At 38.6% G+C, this 17,823-nt stretch overlaps 1 protein-coding gene across 1 annotated transcript in view; it reads left to right on the forward strand.

Annotated features, from left to right (window-relative positions):
* The first annotated feature begins 1,524 nt into the window (after positions 1 to 1,524).
* The window catches only part of POU6F2 (POU class 6 homeobox 2), a 316,462-nt gene continuing 300,163 nt past the window's right edge, over positions 1,525 to 17,823 (forward strand). The window contains exon 1 of the mRNA XM_075706085.1: positions 1,525 to 1,629. Within this exon, the coding sequence (XP_075562200.1) occupies positions 1,525 to 1,629 (105 nt within the window). The remainder of the gene's footprint in view (positions 1,630 to 17,823) is intronic.

Below are 17,823 nucleotides of genomic sequence, written 5' to 3' on the forward strand. Positions count from 1 at the left end.
ATACACATACACGTGTATATATATACACACATATATACATACACACACACATGCACTCTGTCACATTCCAAACACTTCTGGATGTTGGATCTTAAAATTATATTGTAGGAAATATTAGACTGGCAAGTGCTGTGCCTACAATTGGAATATTGTTGATATTCTCACATTTCTTTGGCTATCACATGCTGGGATCAATATTGTCAATACCTTTAAAAAATGAGATAACAACTTCAAAATATGGCCAGAAACTTACTTAAAATGGAAAGGGTGCATTATATTAAGCTTAGAGACTAGACTGCTTTTTTCTGCATTTTTGCTTCTGACAGTCTTTCAAAAGCAGGTTGTTTGCACTAGTAACAGAAATGCAGTTTTAGGAGGGCAGAAAGATGTACTAATATTTATATGAAGCTGTAATACAGCAAAAATTATATGGGCTGTTATTCTATTATATTGCCAGAGGACTGTATTGATCTCCGAAGGGTTAAAGTGCTACCGGGTTACATTAATGTCACCCTTCAGCAATCACTGGCCAATAACATATCAGCAATCAATGCTGCAGCGTGTTGTTCACGACACTCGGTTTTTGGAGACAAGTGGCTGATGTATTTTGACAAGAAGAAAAAATAGTCTTGGAAATTCTTGCAAATCTTAACTCAGAGGGGAAGATACATGAAACAAACTGCTTCCATTAGAAAAAATGGTAATGTTTGCCTTCATAAGTAACAACATTTTATGTCAGTTCAGTGGAGCAGCGAATGAACCAAAACTCTGCTAACCTTCAAAATGGAAAGGATTCCGTAAGTAGGATTTACATAGTCTGAATATTTTATATTTTGAGTGCTCATCACAGCTCTCATAAACTAATACTTAAATATATATTTCCAATAAAGAAAACATTTGACTCCTGGTGGAGTAAAGCAGTGAGACATGTTTTGGCTTGTGAGTACAGACACAGGTTTCTCAGCCCCTGCTCCTTTTTTTCCTGTCAGCAATTTTCTTCTATCAAGTTCTCATAATTTGTGCATGTCCAAAGAAGGCAATGCAAACCTCTTCATTTGGGCACAAAAGAAACTTGAAGAAAAAAAAATAATCAGGAACCCAAACAGCCACAAAGTAGAAGTACAAAGGGGGGAATAAAAAATAGAGTCTGTGAGAGGACGCAAGGGGTTAAAGGTCTGACCACTGTCTGCATATATAAAATTATATCACCTTATCTGAAAAGTTTAGGCTCAAAAGAAAAGCCTTGGTTTAAAATACCTTTTAGGTTTATTAAATCTTTAGGCTGAAGATTACAGCAAGTGTTTTGTCTTTGGTGAGTAGCTGTTTGTCTCACTTTATTTACTTGGTATTGGGTATTTGTCAATGTCATTTCATATCTGCAGAAAATTCATACGTTGTATGGAAGTATGTATGTGTGTGAGTGTGCTGAAGGTCACATGACTGTTTCATCCTATTTGGTGGAGCAGCTTGACTTTTTTTCCCTTGCTTTTGGTGATGGTTGTGAGTGCAGAAGTTGATTGACAGATGCATGCCAGAAACCCCCATTCTCCTTTTCAAAGACTACATATGATGGATTGCGATCTTTCAGCTCAGCAGGACACAGGGACCATGCAAGCTGTAATTGGTCAGGTATGGAGTCAGCCATTTCTCAACTCCCCTTTTATTTTTTTTTTTTTTCACAAGGGTCTAACCATATGATTCACATAATTCATATTTACAGTACCATCTTTCTATCTGTATCTTCAGCTACCAGTGAGTGTAGTACTGAAAGTGAGAAAGGCAAAAGAACCACAATAATCTGGCCAGGGAATCACTAGTTAAACCTAAAATACCATGCTTTTCTTGTAATAAACCCAGTTTATAATTTAGTCTGAGCTTTGCCAAATCAATCTATTTATTAATTCACCATTGTATTTTGTTTAAATGTGCTGAAGTAGAAGAACTGAGGAGTGAAAGTGTTATGTTTGCTGGGGAGTTGCTTTCTATTTCTAATGCTGTTCATTATTTCTATATTGACTGTATCCCTGTACTACAGGCTGTGGATTTTTTTTTTTTCTTTTCTTTTTTCGTCTTTTACTCCTAACCCAGATAATGTGTGATTGAGCTTGGTAAATGTAGTAGTCTTTGCTGCTGCAGAGGGGCAGCCTGCAAATTAAACACTGCCACAATCTGAAAGGTCCAGGTGGTCTGCTCGTGCTTCCTAATGCAATCCAGCACAACAGCTTTAATAAACAGCTCTATTTAGTTCTCCCTCCCTGTATCCAGGGAAGTGAACTGGTCTGGGGCTGCTGTGATGAAATGCCAGAAGAATATCTCTCAAAGGCCTCACAAGCTGATTTTTAGAGCTTTTCCGTTTTGTCGTCTTTGTCTTCCAAATGGGTCAGTGAGTCCTTCTCTTTCTGTTTTGTGATTTCTGATAAGTCTGTAGTTTTTATGTGTGTGCTTTAACCGTGCTGTTTCTAGCTTTAGCCTGAAGAGAGAAGAATCATTGTCTTTTCATTTGCTTCAAATAATAACCTGAAGTGGGGAAAGAAATTAAATTATTTTGTCCTGTTGTACAGGGAGGGCTGTTTTCCTATGAATGCAGCCAGAGTCGGATGAGGGTGTCTGTTTTTCTTTTTCTAACAAAATTTTAAGTGCTCAACACTTTCTCATTAACCACTGACTTGTAAATCAGTCTCTGGCAAAGGGTATTTTTTGAACTCTCAAAAGTTTGTGGTTTTTTGCATATGTTTCCAGTGTAGTGAACGCATGCTGCTGAGGTGATGACATAGTATTTGTGTTTCCTATATGTTGATACAATGGTGGAAAAATACGCATCCTACACACTGTTTTCAACTAAATTATGGCAAAGCACAGAAGTCCCTCAAAGCACATGGTTTATTAATACCATCGTACACAGTAATGCATTTCTGGGTGGAAAATGTCAAATATGTAATACCATGTTTACCACAGACTTTTATTGCTTTAAATATTTTAAAAATAGAAGATACATTTTTTATTAAAAATCCCCCAAACATTAACAGCTTTCTATTACGCTGGCTTATACCTAAAAAGTGGGGCATGTTTCCCAGTATGACACTGTGTGAAAATACATATTTTAGAGCGGGTTAATTATCTTTTTGTGTAAACTTGTTCAGTCTTAAAGAAATACATTTAATAATTCTAAGGCAGATACAATGGCAAGGTTTTGAGCAAGTGCACTTGAGAGAAAATACACCCTGAAACCTTGATAAATCTCAAAGCTTGTAATATCTCTAATGTAACTTTTGCTTTTGCATGTAAGAAAGTGTAAGTTAGCTATTTTACGTTTAAAGCTTGCTAGCTCTCAGAAAGTGGTTTTGAGGCTGGAAAGGGTAGGAGGATGTTTTTTCCTGTGTGTAACATTCCATATTTCATCAATCAAAAAAAAGTTCAGTGAATGTCTGGAAAAATGTTTATATCGTGTGTTAGTGTATTTCATTTCCTAAAAATCAATAACAAGGGCATGCACTTCAAAGAAAAATATATTTCACTATTTTAGGTGACTAACTTCTTTAGGTTTTTCATGTCAGAATTTATGGATATGATTATCGTGCACCTTAGTATGTTGAGTGTTTCAAACATTTTTTTTTTTTTTTTAGATCTCTGTGTGTGCATATTTACATATCATGTGTAAGTGTGCACATCGAAATGTGTTCATAAATCCACCGAATGTTCAAGTATGTTTTTGTTTTTTGATTAATTGTCCAGTGTTTGGTTGTTTTTAGCTACACGTGAAGATAGAGCAAAATGTTTATTTTTTTTTTTTCAGATAAAAATGATGTATTTTCTAGTTGTATAATAAGAGTTAGTTAAAACTTGGGAAGCCTAGAGCAATCAGTATAATTACCATATGTTGCTGAAAATAGAAATAGACTTTCTCTGTGGACTTTAACACTCAGCTGACACGAGAAAATAACTATCAAAAGACAAACCCTATGCCATAAAATCTTTCCACACTGTAAGTCTATATTTAGTATTGATAAATAATAAAGATTTGCATATTTGGTATGAGTATATTTTTAGAAGAGACATTCATTTCCTGGCACTATTGTTTTAGAAAAAGTTCTTAAGAGTCCTTGTTAACTTTCAAACCTCTGAAAGCAAAAACTTTAAATAAATGTTTCTCATTTGGCCTTTTTATTTCAGAACTGTATTTTTCTCCAGCTGTGAGAAGTAAATTTTGTTTTGACTAATCCTGCAGATGTAACTTTAAATTCAGTCTTGTTTGCTGCTAATGGAGTGTGAACTTGCCTAATTAAAAATCCAAACTATACATGTATATCTCTGCTCCAATGGAGATCAGAAACACTAGCAGTTATTTGTAGTTCAAACGCTAGTCTGCGTATGACACGAAAGTAATAGCAGGAGCATGCTGATCTAAAGGCGTCTTCAACACCAAGTACTTGTTCATCATTAAATGCATTTTGCGCCTTTTTTTTTTATATATATATTCTTGTTTTCCTCTGTTTCCAAGCACCAGTGTCCACAGTGGCTCCCACTGGTGATGGCAATGGTAGGCAGAGTGTTACAATCCTGACCATTACCTAGCACCTGGGTGTACTGGCTCCAAGGTGCAGAATTGCTTGTATACCTTCCCTCTGGATTTTTCCTCCCCCAAGCAAACAATTAAACAGCCAAGTACTCTGAAGAACAACCTCCTTGCCTAGCGTGTCAAGATCTAGAAGCTCATTGCTCATTGTGATTTTGATTCATAACTGGAGTGTTTGGAATGAAACCCTGTCAGCAATAGTCTGTAGCATCCTTCCTTGCACGCTGAACCATAATACCCGTTATTTCTTCAAATGTGTTTTGCTCTTATAGAAACTATTAGCTGGATTTTTATGCCATATTCCTTACATATCCTGAGCCCATCTAAATGAACAGGTAATTAAATGCATCATCTAATTATTCCAATTATGCTGTATTTTCTCTACCTTGTATGCTTTCTAAAATCTGTACCTTTCTCTCTTTTTTTTCTTTTCTTTTTTCCCCCCATCTTTTTTTTTTTTTTTTTTTTTTTTTTTTTTTCTTCTTCAGACCTGAGCTTGTGAGTGACAGGTTAGTTCATCAGCATTACAGCCCTCCTGTTTTTGTCTCATCTCATGCAGACAGGTCACTGTGTCCAATCACCCTTCTGGCTCTGCTGTCCCCGGGGGAGCCCAGGCCAGCCTGCCATCTTGATCCACCGGCCTGAGGGCCCAGGCTGGCTGCACATTTCTGTGTTCACTGGTTCTTGCAAATATACTAAAATGGGAAGGGGGGGAGGGGGGCAGCTTAAATTTGATCTCTGTAAACCGAGAGGAAGTAAATTAGGTAACATTCTTCTTCAAATAAGCAGGCGTTTGCAGTTATTATTGCTATGTTTGAGTTCTCTTTCTACGTGTTAACCATGTTTATTTTCTATATTTCAATGGTATCCTCCATGTGATCTCATCATCTAGTAAAAGCTATTTATGCAAGGGTAAACATGCACTCTTTTCCCATAGAGAGTTCTGCTCTGAAGGCCAGTTTATGAGACTGATACATTGCTGCAGCCAAGGTGGGTCTTCCTGTTCTGTGTTTTAGCTTGTTGCTTTTTTAATTTTGTTTTGTCTCTTTTCGCCAGGATTAACAACAATAGAGCAGGGCAAAAAATGTTTCAGAGAATCCATTCATTTCTGTAACTCATGGGTCACTTTTCGGAAGTTTGATCTGTTGTCAGTGTTGTTTTGTAACGCAGATCAATCCAGGAGTTTAATTTTTACCAAATGAAGATCAGAGCTATACTGTTAGTTTGTCTTGAGCAATCTTAAAGTGATTCTTCTTGTAGTAGTAGGGAAGGTCTTTTTCTCTTGGAATACCCGTTTCCATCTCTAATCTAATATACAGAAGTGCCTCTAACATATACAAACAGAAAAGAATCATCATACACATATATTTAAAGCCCACTTTTCTAATACAGCAAGGAATTGTGCCCTTTTGTCTGCAGTTTGGGACAAATCCTGTTCTCTCTAGCAAGAATTACACCCATCACTGTAAGCATGACTACTTGCATAAGTAAGGTCAGACCTCTTGTCCCCTTGTCTGCTTAGTGTATGTCCAGCACAGACATTGTTGTCCTTTACAGTCACCAGCAGTTGTTTTCTGCAGTTCGAGACTGTGACAGACAGACTTATGGACAGGTACACACTGACTGTTGTTTTCAGTAGTAGAGAGACAGTGTAAGCAATAAGAATCATGTTTGAAAAACTTCAAAAATGTATTTTTTAATATTTATGAACAAGCTGGTACTCTGATAATGAAGCATTCCATCTCCGTAGAAACCCACTGTTTTATACGCTCTCTAGCATACTGTGTCCTTAAGAATTATTATTGTAAGGAGATGCAGGAATGTGGCTGTAATATTTTACAGTATAAATATTTGTTGTAGAGGAGTTTGGATCTTGTTAATTTAATATATGTAAATTCTTTGGTCCTAGGCCTGGATTCCAGCAAAAGAATGCATTTCTCTATTGACTCTTGTTTTTACAGCAGAAAAGATGGATTTTTATAATTTTCATTCATGCATAAAAAGATTTTTCTTGTTTTCACACCAAAAACGGGGTTTAATTGAAATCGGCCCTCTAAAAAGATCTTTAGTAATTTTTTCTTATTGAATTTCTTTATTCTTTTCCATTCTGTGCTACTCTGCTGTCTCATGTATTAGTTTGTGGGTCAGGCCAATTAAGAGGTCAAATCTTTAAAAAGCTGTGATTTACACTCTGCGTATATTCACTATTATTCTAATTGTAAGAGAAAAATAAAGTATGTCAGATGACCTTTAAATTGCTGGGCAAGCGACACTCGTCCAGTGATGTAGATTTTTATCTTTAGGCAATGCATTTACATTCAAGTACCTCTGCTGTGTTTCCTAGATTCTGGACCGATAAACTAAATACCAATCTGGGCCACTTTTGTATGTACAATAAATACATAGAAGTGACTGTGTTGAGCCTCTTATCTTACACTGACCTGTAGCTGTAACAAGACTTTTATTTTTCTTCTCTGATTTGAACTGCAACTCAAATGGAAAAAAATGAAAGGACAATTGAAGACATATTCTATATAGCTTTTTCAACATTAGATGTGGACATGGCAAAGTCTTCTTTTTTCCTGTGATTTACATCTTTCAGTGGCATTTGCTTGTAATGCTGCTTCTTACTCTGAAATTGTAAAAACGGCAGGAAGAACCTCGGATCAGTCAGTTCTGAATATATGCATTTTTATCTCTCATTAAACTTAACAGGACTTAAATGTGTATTTAAAAGTTGGTCAGCAAATCACTTAAGCCCGCATAAGAAGTCTGCAGCTGCTAAATCTTCAGGTGGACAGTACAATACTGAACTCAATGGGACTCCTCACGTCAATAACACTTTGCAGGACCTGGTCCAACTTGCCCATTGAGTAACTGTCATTGCTAATGAATATAACAAAGTCTGGTTTAAATGCTAGCTAAATAATTGCAATGCAAACTCTTTTATAATTAGAACTGACTATTAGGATTAAAGATAGTAACTCAAGGCTCTCGAACACTTTTATTTTTTGAGGATGTCAGGGCTACAGGTAAATGGACTATAGCTTCAGGGGTTTTGTTTTATCATTGACTTCGAAACCTCTGTGATATGTAGGACTATTTCTTCAAAAGAGAAAGATTAGTTGTTGATATTTGCTGCTGATTCTCTGTTGACTGGTAGTGCTGTTCCATAGGAGAGCTTTATCTAACTATTAGATCAAAAGAAAATTTTGAAGATCAAGAGACTGTTCTAAATTTCTAGCCATTTTTAAAAGTGGTAGTGGGAGAAAGTTGTGTGGTTTTTTTTTTTTTTTTTAAAAAAAAGGAGCGGGGGGGAGACGGGGGACCCAAAAATCTTTATTCCAAGCCATTCTTATATGGTGAATGATATAAATTAAATTTTCTTAAGCTGTTTAGAATACATTTTGTAGTTACTGATAAGCCTGTTTTTTTTTTCCTGAGTGGTACAATTTTTATATGCCATACTATATTATAGCAAAACTAGGTACAACAAACTTCTATGTATAGTCTTCCCTTTACTCACGTGAGTAATAGGAATTGATGTCATTAACACTGGTGCATATACTTAAAGTTGAGGAAATGTGTTTCAGAGATGAGAGCCTCGGCAATGGATCTTGCTCTCCGGTGTAGTTGCACTGCTGTCCTATGCCCTTTGCTCATGTGAATGAGTATTTATAGCATAGGACACTGGTAGCTGTTCTTGTCAAAACAGATAGGTCTTGTCTTGGCGGGCTTTTCTGTACCACCTTACTGTAAGAAAAAAAAAAAAAATCCAATAGCAGTGCAGCAAAATCTGGCTTGCAAGAGTAATTTTTGGTCCTGTGATATTTTCAGCGTTACCTAAACTACCTGCTAAATATGATCTGTTCCTGTAGGTAACTCTTTCCAGGATGGGGCTCTGAACCCACAGATGGGGAAGGGCATTGTAAAAAAAACCGGGTCCTTAAGCAAAAAAAAAAAAAAAAAAAGTTAGAAAGGAACTTCATGCTACTTCAGTCACAGATTCCATCAAGTAATTTTTATTTTACAAGTTTCTTGCATTTTCAAGGATCTTGGACTCGCGTGTGTTTTAGAAGACACAATACAGCTGTGTAATGGCACTTCCAAAAAGGAAATATTATAAGGGCAACCGTAAAAGACAAAAGTGTTTTTTTTTAGTCACCCTCCTCTATGGAAACAAGAGTTTCAAGCAATAGAAAATAACAGAGCATGAGGTTTTTACGAGCAGATTAGTGAAACTCATGTTAATAGTATTAAAGGACAGCTGCTGTTAGGCATATTACAAGAGATAATTCTGTATCAGAATGTTGTCCTTTTCACTAAACTGTTTACATCTCTAACTGCTTTTCCACTTACTGAGCCAACTTGTGAAGCTGTAACTCAGCTTTTACTTGAGCTTTGTTCATGTTTCATGTGCAATGAAGTATGGAGGAGTTTTGCTGGAATAAAAAGTCTGTTGTTTTTTTTTTTTTTTAAAAAGTGGAGGCGTTAGCCCATTTCTGGAAGTCATCTTTTGGGGGGGTAAAAAAAAGTAAACAAGAAAAAAAAAAGAATTTACAGCATAGACTAAGAATGAAGCAACAATATTCATGACTAAAACATTTCATATCCTTATCTCAAGCATATGACTTAAAATCACATTGTCTCCGTGAACATTTATTCATAGTATAACACACTGATTTTTTTTTTTTTTAATTTATAACAATAGAGAACTGTGCCTGATTGTTACCGAATCCCACTTTAAAAATAAAAAGGGGCTAAAGATGCAAATAACTCTGATACTCTTTAAGTCTGGCAGTTCTGAGATACTGTCGTGATGGATATAGCTGTTGGTACTGGAACCAGATGCTGCCAAGTGCTGAATGATTCCAAAGTCTTGGACTTCCCAAGGCTTTGTTAGGCAGGACTCTGCTCCAGCAAGGCCTGAATGTTTTCAGTCTTCTTTGAAGGCAGGATTTGGCCCTCCAGCACACAAGGGGAAATTACACACACACACACCCCGCCCCTTGCTCAGCCATTGTTAATGAAGGAAAAATTGAAAGGTTTCGTGTGGAAATTGTTCTGTTTAAAGTGAAATAAAATAATCTGGAATAAAGGAGAATTATGCTGCATTAAGAAACAAACAGCTATTGCTGGATTCCTGGCCATAAGTCTTACCTTCCCTTCACTGTGCCCATCCCTTTCTGTGTACAAAACGTGCTTCACATTCTTCAATTGGATTATACAAAGCAGAAATAATATCTGCAAACAAGAAGCTCTCAGTCTTTTGGAGGAAAGGTTGAAAGTTGTGGCAAATGTAAAAGTGGCTTCTAATGTGGAAGAATAAAGCAGAGAACATCAAACTCATTTCACTTAGTGTCATTCATGATGATTTATCATTATAGTCAGGGCAAACTCTGATCTTGGAGCTGAAACAATTTTGTCCATTAAGAGCAAAAAAACAGCCCCAAAAAACAGAATGTTCCAGGTTGGTTCTTATATCCTTAGGGTTGCAATATTGAATTCAGAATTGAGGAAGCTTAATCTTGCAGCCAGATTTGACAAGATGCTGGTTGAACAGTAGGCAGAAGTGATGGTTTGTGTGTTGTAATGCCCATGATAGGAAATAAAGAAAGATAAGATTTTTTCCAGAAGTTTGCATGCAGTATTCACTACCTGCTCTAACTTCTTGCCAAAGTAGGAAAGAAAACCGGTGTGTGCAAGTTGGTGAGCAAAGCTCACAATTTCAAAGCCTGACAGAAGAGAAACTGTCGTGATCTAAAGCAGCACATGAGGGTTTGCAATGGCTCTGAACACAGTTATCTTTTTGTTTGTTTGTTTTAGTGCTGTTGCTTATTTGAAGGGTGATCATGAAACCACTTAAGCATATCCACAAGCATCCCCACAGACTTATTGGGAAAGCTCACAAACACTGTATTGTGCATTAGACTACGTGATGCTACAGGCTTGGATCTCACCTGGCCTCAATGGGATACAGATATGTTCAGCTGGAAATAAAAAAAAGCCAGTTCTCTGACTCCTCAGTTAAACCCAGAGAGTAGGAGTCTGCATGGGTGTGTGGGATGTGGTGTTGGTGTAGGCAAAAACCTGGAGGCTGCATCTGAAATCTTGGAGGGGTGAGCAATAGGCTCATTGGTAGGTGTTTTGAAAGTAAGACCTGGATTTTGAATAACAACAAAAAAAAAAGGTCTGAAGAATGGAGTTTCTTCCCCTGAATATATTGGTTTCTGTTTATTTTTTAAGTTCCTTTTGGATTCTTAACAGGAGGAGAAATTGAGGGTTGCCCCCCAACTAGGGATTTAGAGTGACTCTGTAATGAATTTTAACCCAAGAGGCACTGTGGATATTCAGCAAACCTTTGTTCCATTCTGCTCATGTCCGTATGCTAGACCCATCACTGTAGTTATTGGATCTCAAAGATTACATTCTTTGATCTAGTGCTTTCTAAATCCTTAAACCACAGTTTATTTATTTAAAAGGTTATATCCAACATTGGATTGGATTGTAAAGTACCCTTTGACTCTTTCATGAAGGACACTGTAGAAACACATGCTGCTGAAGGAGTATTTCCTTCTGACCATGAAGCACCACAGGATTTTATTGAATTAAGAACGGCACAAGGATCTGTGCTTTTAATCTGGCCAGTGTTTTGAGAATTCTTTTTACCTCATTGGTATCATGATGTCATTCATTTCTGATACAACATGCATTTATTACGGTATGTAGGTGAATTTCAGGTACTCTCCAAATTAAAAAAAAATGCAAAGTAGCCTCATATTTCCCTAAGAAAACAAAAGCACGCTAAACCTCTAACAGATGTTAAAAATGAGTGTGTTCAGGATGTGTTCTTGGGGTCTCTTTTTGATCTGATGTTTACTAGGGTGCATCAAGTAACTCTGTGGAACTAAACAGAGCTACTTGTGGGTAAACATGATCACCAGCAGCTTTTAAGCTTGTTCCATCAGATTCAGAAGCCCTTACATGAGCAAATTTACCAGTGTAGTCTATAATGCTTGATTAATTATGAACTCTGATGTAACTCCCAAGCTAACCAGCGAGAAGACACAGAAAGCAAAAGAAAAGGATGCTAAAATTGAGCCCAGTGTGCTCCATGCCCTGAGTGATATTAATTATACCGTATCCAAAGTAGTTGTCTTCCCCCCGCCACCCCCCCAATCAGTCCTGCAAGGCAAACTGTAAAAATTGTCATGTAGTTTCCCTTAATTCTGGAGAAACCAAGACTGAAATTGGCACCTGAAAAGAGAAATCTTATTAAAAATAGCTATTATTGTTTCATTTTTTAATGCTTGTGTTTGGTTATTTTTCTTTTTTGAGAAGCTTAGCCCCTGGAGATCGTAGCCTGATTCTACTTTATACTGAGACCTCTTTATACCATCTGGCAGTACAAACCAGCTGTAAAGTGGGTGTAAGAGTAATTTATTTTTGTGTACTTCAAAGCTCTTTTTTATTTCCAGAATGGTAGAAAACCACCATAGTGTAAATGGCAATCAGGTCCAAATAGATGGACTGGAATTTCCATTTTTTCAGATGGAAGTGAAAAAGGCATAGGCAGAAATCAGACCTGGGGGAAGAGAGGAAGGACTAAGCCTTATTTAGCTACAAATAGGCATTCATAAACATCCATTCTGAATTGAAAAATAGATGAGGTGAAAGGGCCAAACCCTGTTTTACCAGCCACCATCCATACCTTTGCTGGTAGTAATGAAAACATGAGAGGGAGGGAAGTGAGCGCCAGGGAAACCACAGCAATCAGTACCTGACAACACAACCAAAACAAAATAAAGGCTGCTTTCTCAAACAGTCGAGTTTGTTATTGTTTTGAAATGAGTATGCTTAAAACAAAAGGCTTAATCTATTTATCTCTTCTTTTTTCCTTTTTTCTCTCTTTTTTTTTTTTTTTTTTTTTACCCCATGGGCTGCAGTGTTGCTTGCTAAGACATTTGACGAAGATCTATGTTTCCAGAGCATTATTCAGTTAGTGCATCTGGATTAGTGAAAAAGAAAACAAATGAAATTCATAGGAATTAATGTCAGTTAAATTTCCTCTTTCTATACTTTATATTGTCAGATGAATTCTTCAGCTCCAAGTCAAAGGGTGAATAAAAACAGCAAACAAAGAGAGAAGCAGCAAAACAAAGAATGACAGTTATGCTAATGGGAAACATCTTCAAATTTAGTCAGACATGGGAAAAAAATATTAAAATAGCAATTTGGGGGTTGACTGAGATTTCTTTGAAATTTTGAGAAGCTTCTTACTCCATTTTATTTCATAATCCCTTTTAAACAGGCACATAGGAGGCTTAAGGGGTTCTGTGAATGTTGTGAGATATTTCTCTCTTTGCTTCCCCATTTTGTGAGAGCCCAGGGGAAAAATATTGGCAGGACTTGTAGAACCTTCAATAACTGAAGAAGCCCAGTATTTCCTATCTTAAGATGTTTGCTGCTGCTGCTGCTGCTGTTAGCATTTCCACCTGGTTGGCTACCTCTTCTGGAATATTTTTGAAGACAGTTTCAGCTAAACTACTTCAGCGGTTCCCAAGGAAGACAGGGAAATATGGGATAGTATTGTCCATTTTAAAGACACCCCTTATTTAAGAGCAAAACTCTGAATTTGGTGAGGACTAGGAGCGTTGTGTCCGAGATGTCTCTCTTCTGGTATCCCATGACAATCCATCCATGTTTGATTATGTTCCAGGCCTTTGAGAAATGTAGTTGGCACATGTTTACTTGGCAACTCTAAATAGCTACATCCCCTAAAGTTTCACAGAAAATAAAGGTGTGAAAGGAACCTCAGAAAGTCATCTGCACATAGACAGGATCAGCTTATCTGAGTCATGTTTGACAGGTATTTGTCTAAGTGTTTCCTGAAAAACTCCAACAGCACCAATTCCACAGTGTCCTCCTGCTATTCATTGAGTTTAACTATCCCTGCCTTAGCGTGCGCTGTTAGAAAGTTTTCTGTGCGGCAAAGGGAATCTTTCTTGCTCTAAGTTAAGCCTGTATGTTCTTCCCTTTTTTAGGGATATCAGACTATTTCTGTCCCCCCTTGCAAGCCTGGCTTCTAACTTGGCATATCTTGGGAAACGGCAGATGTGGTACCAGGGACCCTGACTCTGTGTACAGAGTGACCACCCTCTGGGGGAGATGGAGGAGGAAGAGGCGTGATTCAAATGAAGACAGGACAAGAGCCCAGGAAGATATAAGTATAGATTGAAACTGTGAGTGCGCAACCAGGACTAGAGAGTGGTGAGGGATGGGGAGGAAAGTAGGAGCTTGAGGGAAGAGTGGGTGCAAGAGAAGTTGGGAACTGTGAGGGACAGTAGGGAAGAGGACTTGCCCTGTCTGTGGGTAAGCTGAGATGAGAAGAGCAATGGAGATGGGACTGGACCTGGCTAGGGATAAAGACAGAAAGAGAAAACCTGTGAGGCAGGTTCCCTTGCTGCTTGGAAATTTCTGCTGGCAAATCCCACTGGCAAAGTATCTCAGTTTTCCTTTAAAAAATATGAAGCTATACACACAAAATGTGAAAAACAATATTTGTATTGTTAAGCCACATACTTCAAATGAAGTATTTGTACAGTCATAATTTGTTTTCCTTGTAACCATGTATAATAATAGACCCTTTAATTATGTAAATAACTACATATGCTGCACAGATTAAGTTCCTTTAGTGTGACCTCTATACTTCCACACCTCTACTCATGTTTCCATAACAGTATTTGATGATGCAGATAATATTTTATTATACTTCTTTCTGAGTATTATATTCGATATATAATGTTTTTTGGCTTCCTAGAAATTGCAAAAAGTTTACATATGTATATATGTACACATATACACACACGTATATATACATACGTGTGTGTGTGTGTGTGTATATTCTGGGCCAAATTCCAGAAAAGTCTTATTTAATTTTAAATGTTTGGGGGTGTTGGATTTATGTAATTTTTAAAGATTTAAAAAAAGAGAATTTTTAAAGAAAAAGTAACTTTGAATTAAGCACTCAAACTCTTTTGCTTACAAAGCACTGAACCGAAACATATGGACTTCTTTTCTCTCTTTTTCATATGAATGGTACGATTAAAGGTTATAAAATAACTGAATTTTCATTTTGAATGAAAAATTTCCCAGAGATCTTGCCATTACTGTTTCCAACAGACAAAACCTATCAACTTCTCTAGTAGTTTTGCTAGAACAGTGACTGACATCTAGATTTTTGGATAGACACTGGTCTTTGTACAAAGTCAACACATGAAACCCCTGTAATAGGTGACACTCAGCTCTCAATTCTCCACAGCCTCAATTAGTTATTTACAATGTTAAAAATGGAAGTATTGCAAAGCCAAGTGCTTTTTCACTTCAAGTGTCTAATACAGTTCCTTTACTGCAAAGTAAAAGCTTCAGGTTACTACGGAGAAACAACACTGGATTATCATTTGAACAGATATAATTGCTACTTTCAGCATCTTGAAGTCACTTTAATTCCTATACTATGCCAATTTTATCTCTGATGGGAGGGGATAATTTTCTGAAACTTATTTAGCTTTTCTTCAGCATTATTTACAATTGTGACTATAATCTAATGTATGATTTAGTAAGAGCATGCCATCATACTGAAGGAGAACTGGGAATAGGTAGCTAGTACAAACCACTTATGTGGGACAAAGTGATGAGCGAAGGGAAAGGAGTAATTGCCAACATGGGGGAGTGAAAAAGGCAGGATTAGAAGGGGGAGATGCAGGGTGGAAGGAGGGCATGGCAGCTAGAGAAAAGGTGTTTTGGTAAGGCTGAAAATTTCAGAGTTATTTTTTGACAGGTTTGTTACAGTTTTATATATTGAACTAGTGATAATAAGGACTCACAAAGGCTGAAAGATTAGGAGTAGTAGCCAGGATTAGGCTGTGGCAGAGAGCTGTGTGAAACAGTTGTGTACAGGAAGACTGAGGATAATAAAACTACATCCATGTTACATCCTTTCTCTTCACCTTTATCCATTCAGCATCTGCTCAGATGCAGGTTCAGGGACCCATCTTACCAAGCATCAGCAAAGCATGCTTGTGATAGTGGTGCAGAACAACTGAGACAGGTGTCAAACCAGGGCTTGATCCCCTCACCTTCCTGTTCTTTATCGATACTTTGTAAAACTTTTAGCTGTTACCAACTTTAATGTTAATCTCTTAAATTCCATTTTTATGCCTTAACTGAAGGTGGATTGGCATAGGAATTGTCTGGTGGCAAATTGGGGCCTACAGTGTTTCAGATAAAGGTTACAAAACCAAGAACAAGTCTATGAAGCTGTCTTTAAAAGTGACTTACATCCAGAACTGTTCTGTTAGCAGAGGCATTGCTGGCTGTGGTACCAACCCTCCCCCCCCCCCGCAATGTGATTTAATGATTCTTTTGAAATTGCTTTTCTAAAAGACACTTTGTTTTTTGGTCAGTGTCCTTCTGCTTTGGATCAGCTTCTGCTTGGTGAATGCCACCTTGGACTTTCACTGCATCTGCAGCTGTCTCGAGCATAAGTAAGGCTAGGAGGATAAAGTATATACTTTAGCCCCCCCTTTCATGCTTTCATCTGGTAAATTCTCCCATTCAGGCTAGAGAAAGAGAAGAACAACTATTATTTGATTAAGTTTTACTAAAATAATACATTATATTTTTTTTTCTTCACAAATGATCTGATAAGAATGGGTTTCATATGTAAGCTCACATTGGTATCTGGGGCATGTGTTTGTATCACTGAATCACTTTATGCCGTAGTCTCACATCGGTGCCCCTGTGCTCAGGGACAGCCGCCACTGGCATCAGAGGCAGCAAATGCCAGGTAGGAAGACTCAAAATTTGGTTCTTTAGCTCAAGGGTGGCATATGTAAGACATGTAATTGCAATAGTATCATGCAATACCACGGGGAATGAGCCATGAAATATACAGCAAATTTTCTAGTGAAGGTTATTTTTTCCATAACTTCCAGTTTTGCCAGTCTGTGCAGTGACATCAGCTTCTTTAATTCTTACACTGTAAAATTTTAGGCCTACTATTTTAAGTGTAGTATTTCCCCTACAGCTTCTTGGTCATGAGTAAGCTTAGTCACGTGTATAATCCTTTTAAATTTATAGAGAAGATACAAAAGGTGTAGAGGACACTGGCTGGATCTTAATTACACAGGGACATTTATTTACATCAGCTGCGCTGGAAATCAAGCAGCACCTTTACCCAGGGAGGTGTGAGGGAGCCACTGCCCCTAGGGTCTGGGGAGCAGGGCCTGTCCCCACAGCACCTGAGCCGGGCAGGCCCAGGATGGCAGCTGGGGATGGCTGCGTCCAGGCCACAGGGCAAGGCAGCGGTCAGGTGGGAGGCCATGCCAGGATGTGGGGCCCATGGCAGGCTGTGGGGAGGTGTGAGGGAGCTGCTGCCCCTAAGGTCTGGGGAGCAGGGCCTGTCCCCACAGCACCTGAGCAGGGCAGGCCCAGGATGGCAGCTGGGGATGGCTGCGTCCAGGCCACAGGGCAAGGCAGCGGTCAGGTGGGAGGCCATGCCAGGATGTGGGGCCCATGGCAGGCTGTGGGGAGCGGGAGGCCAGCACAGCTGTGGCATTGCTGGGCTAAACGGGGCCGCGGGCAGGGTGGGGGAAGGCCCAGGTGTGGCTGTTCAGGGCAGTTAAGGCCTGGTATTTCCCTGGGAGGAAGCTGAGAGCTGCTGGACACCAGGCCAGTCTCTGGGCTATGGTCCTGCTCTATAAAGAAAAAGCTGGGTGGGCTGAGGTCAGGTTTGCTGTGTGGTGCAGTGTTTCTGCCCTCTGGGCCTTTTAAACCCCAAATCCTGATTCATGTTGAGCCTGGATTTAAGACCAATTTTTTTTCTGAGGGGGAAAGTCTATGTGGGGTGAAGGAGGGTAGACAGAGGAGATGCATAAATGTCCTCTGCGTGTGAGTACCCTTATGAGGGGCAGAGCGTGGTCTCCAGTCCTTGTCTGACTGGTGCTGCTGGGTGACTGGTGCCAGGCCAGCAAGGTGATGCTGGGCCCAGCCAAGAGGGCATGGAGGCTGCTGGCCTTACAGCTGATGGGATCTACAGGCACACAAGCGCAGGCTCGGTTTTAATGCTATGTCTTGAGGGTGCTCCAGGCTCCTGCTGCTCCTGGTGATTCCCAGCTCACATAAGTATTGTTGTAGCTGTGGTCACAGGTACTGCTTATGTAACCCTGATGTTGTTGGATTGTGGGGTA

The sequence above is a fragment of the Pelecanus crispus genome, chromosome 2 (assembly GCF_030463565.1).
Source record: "Pelecanus crispus isolate bPelCri1 chromosome 2, bPelCri1.pri, whole genome shotgun sequence".
Lineage (NCBI taxonomy): Eukaryota > Metazoa > Chordata > Aves > Pelecaniformes > Pelecanidae > Pelecanus > Pelecanus crispus.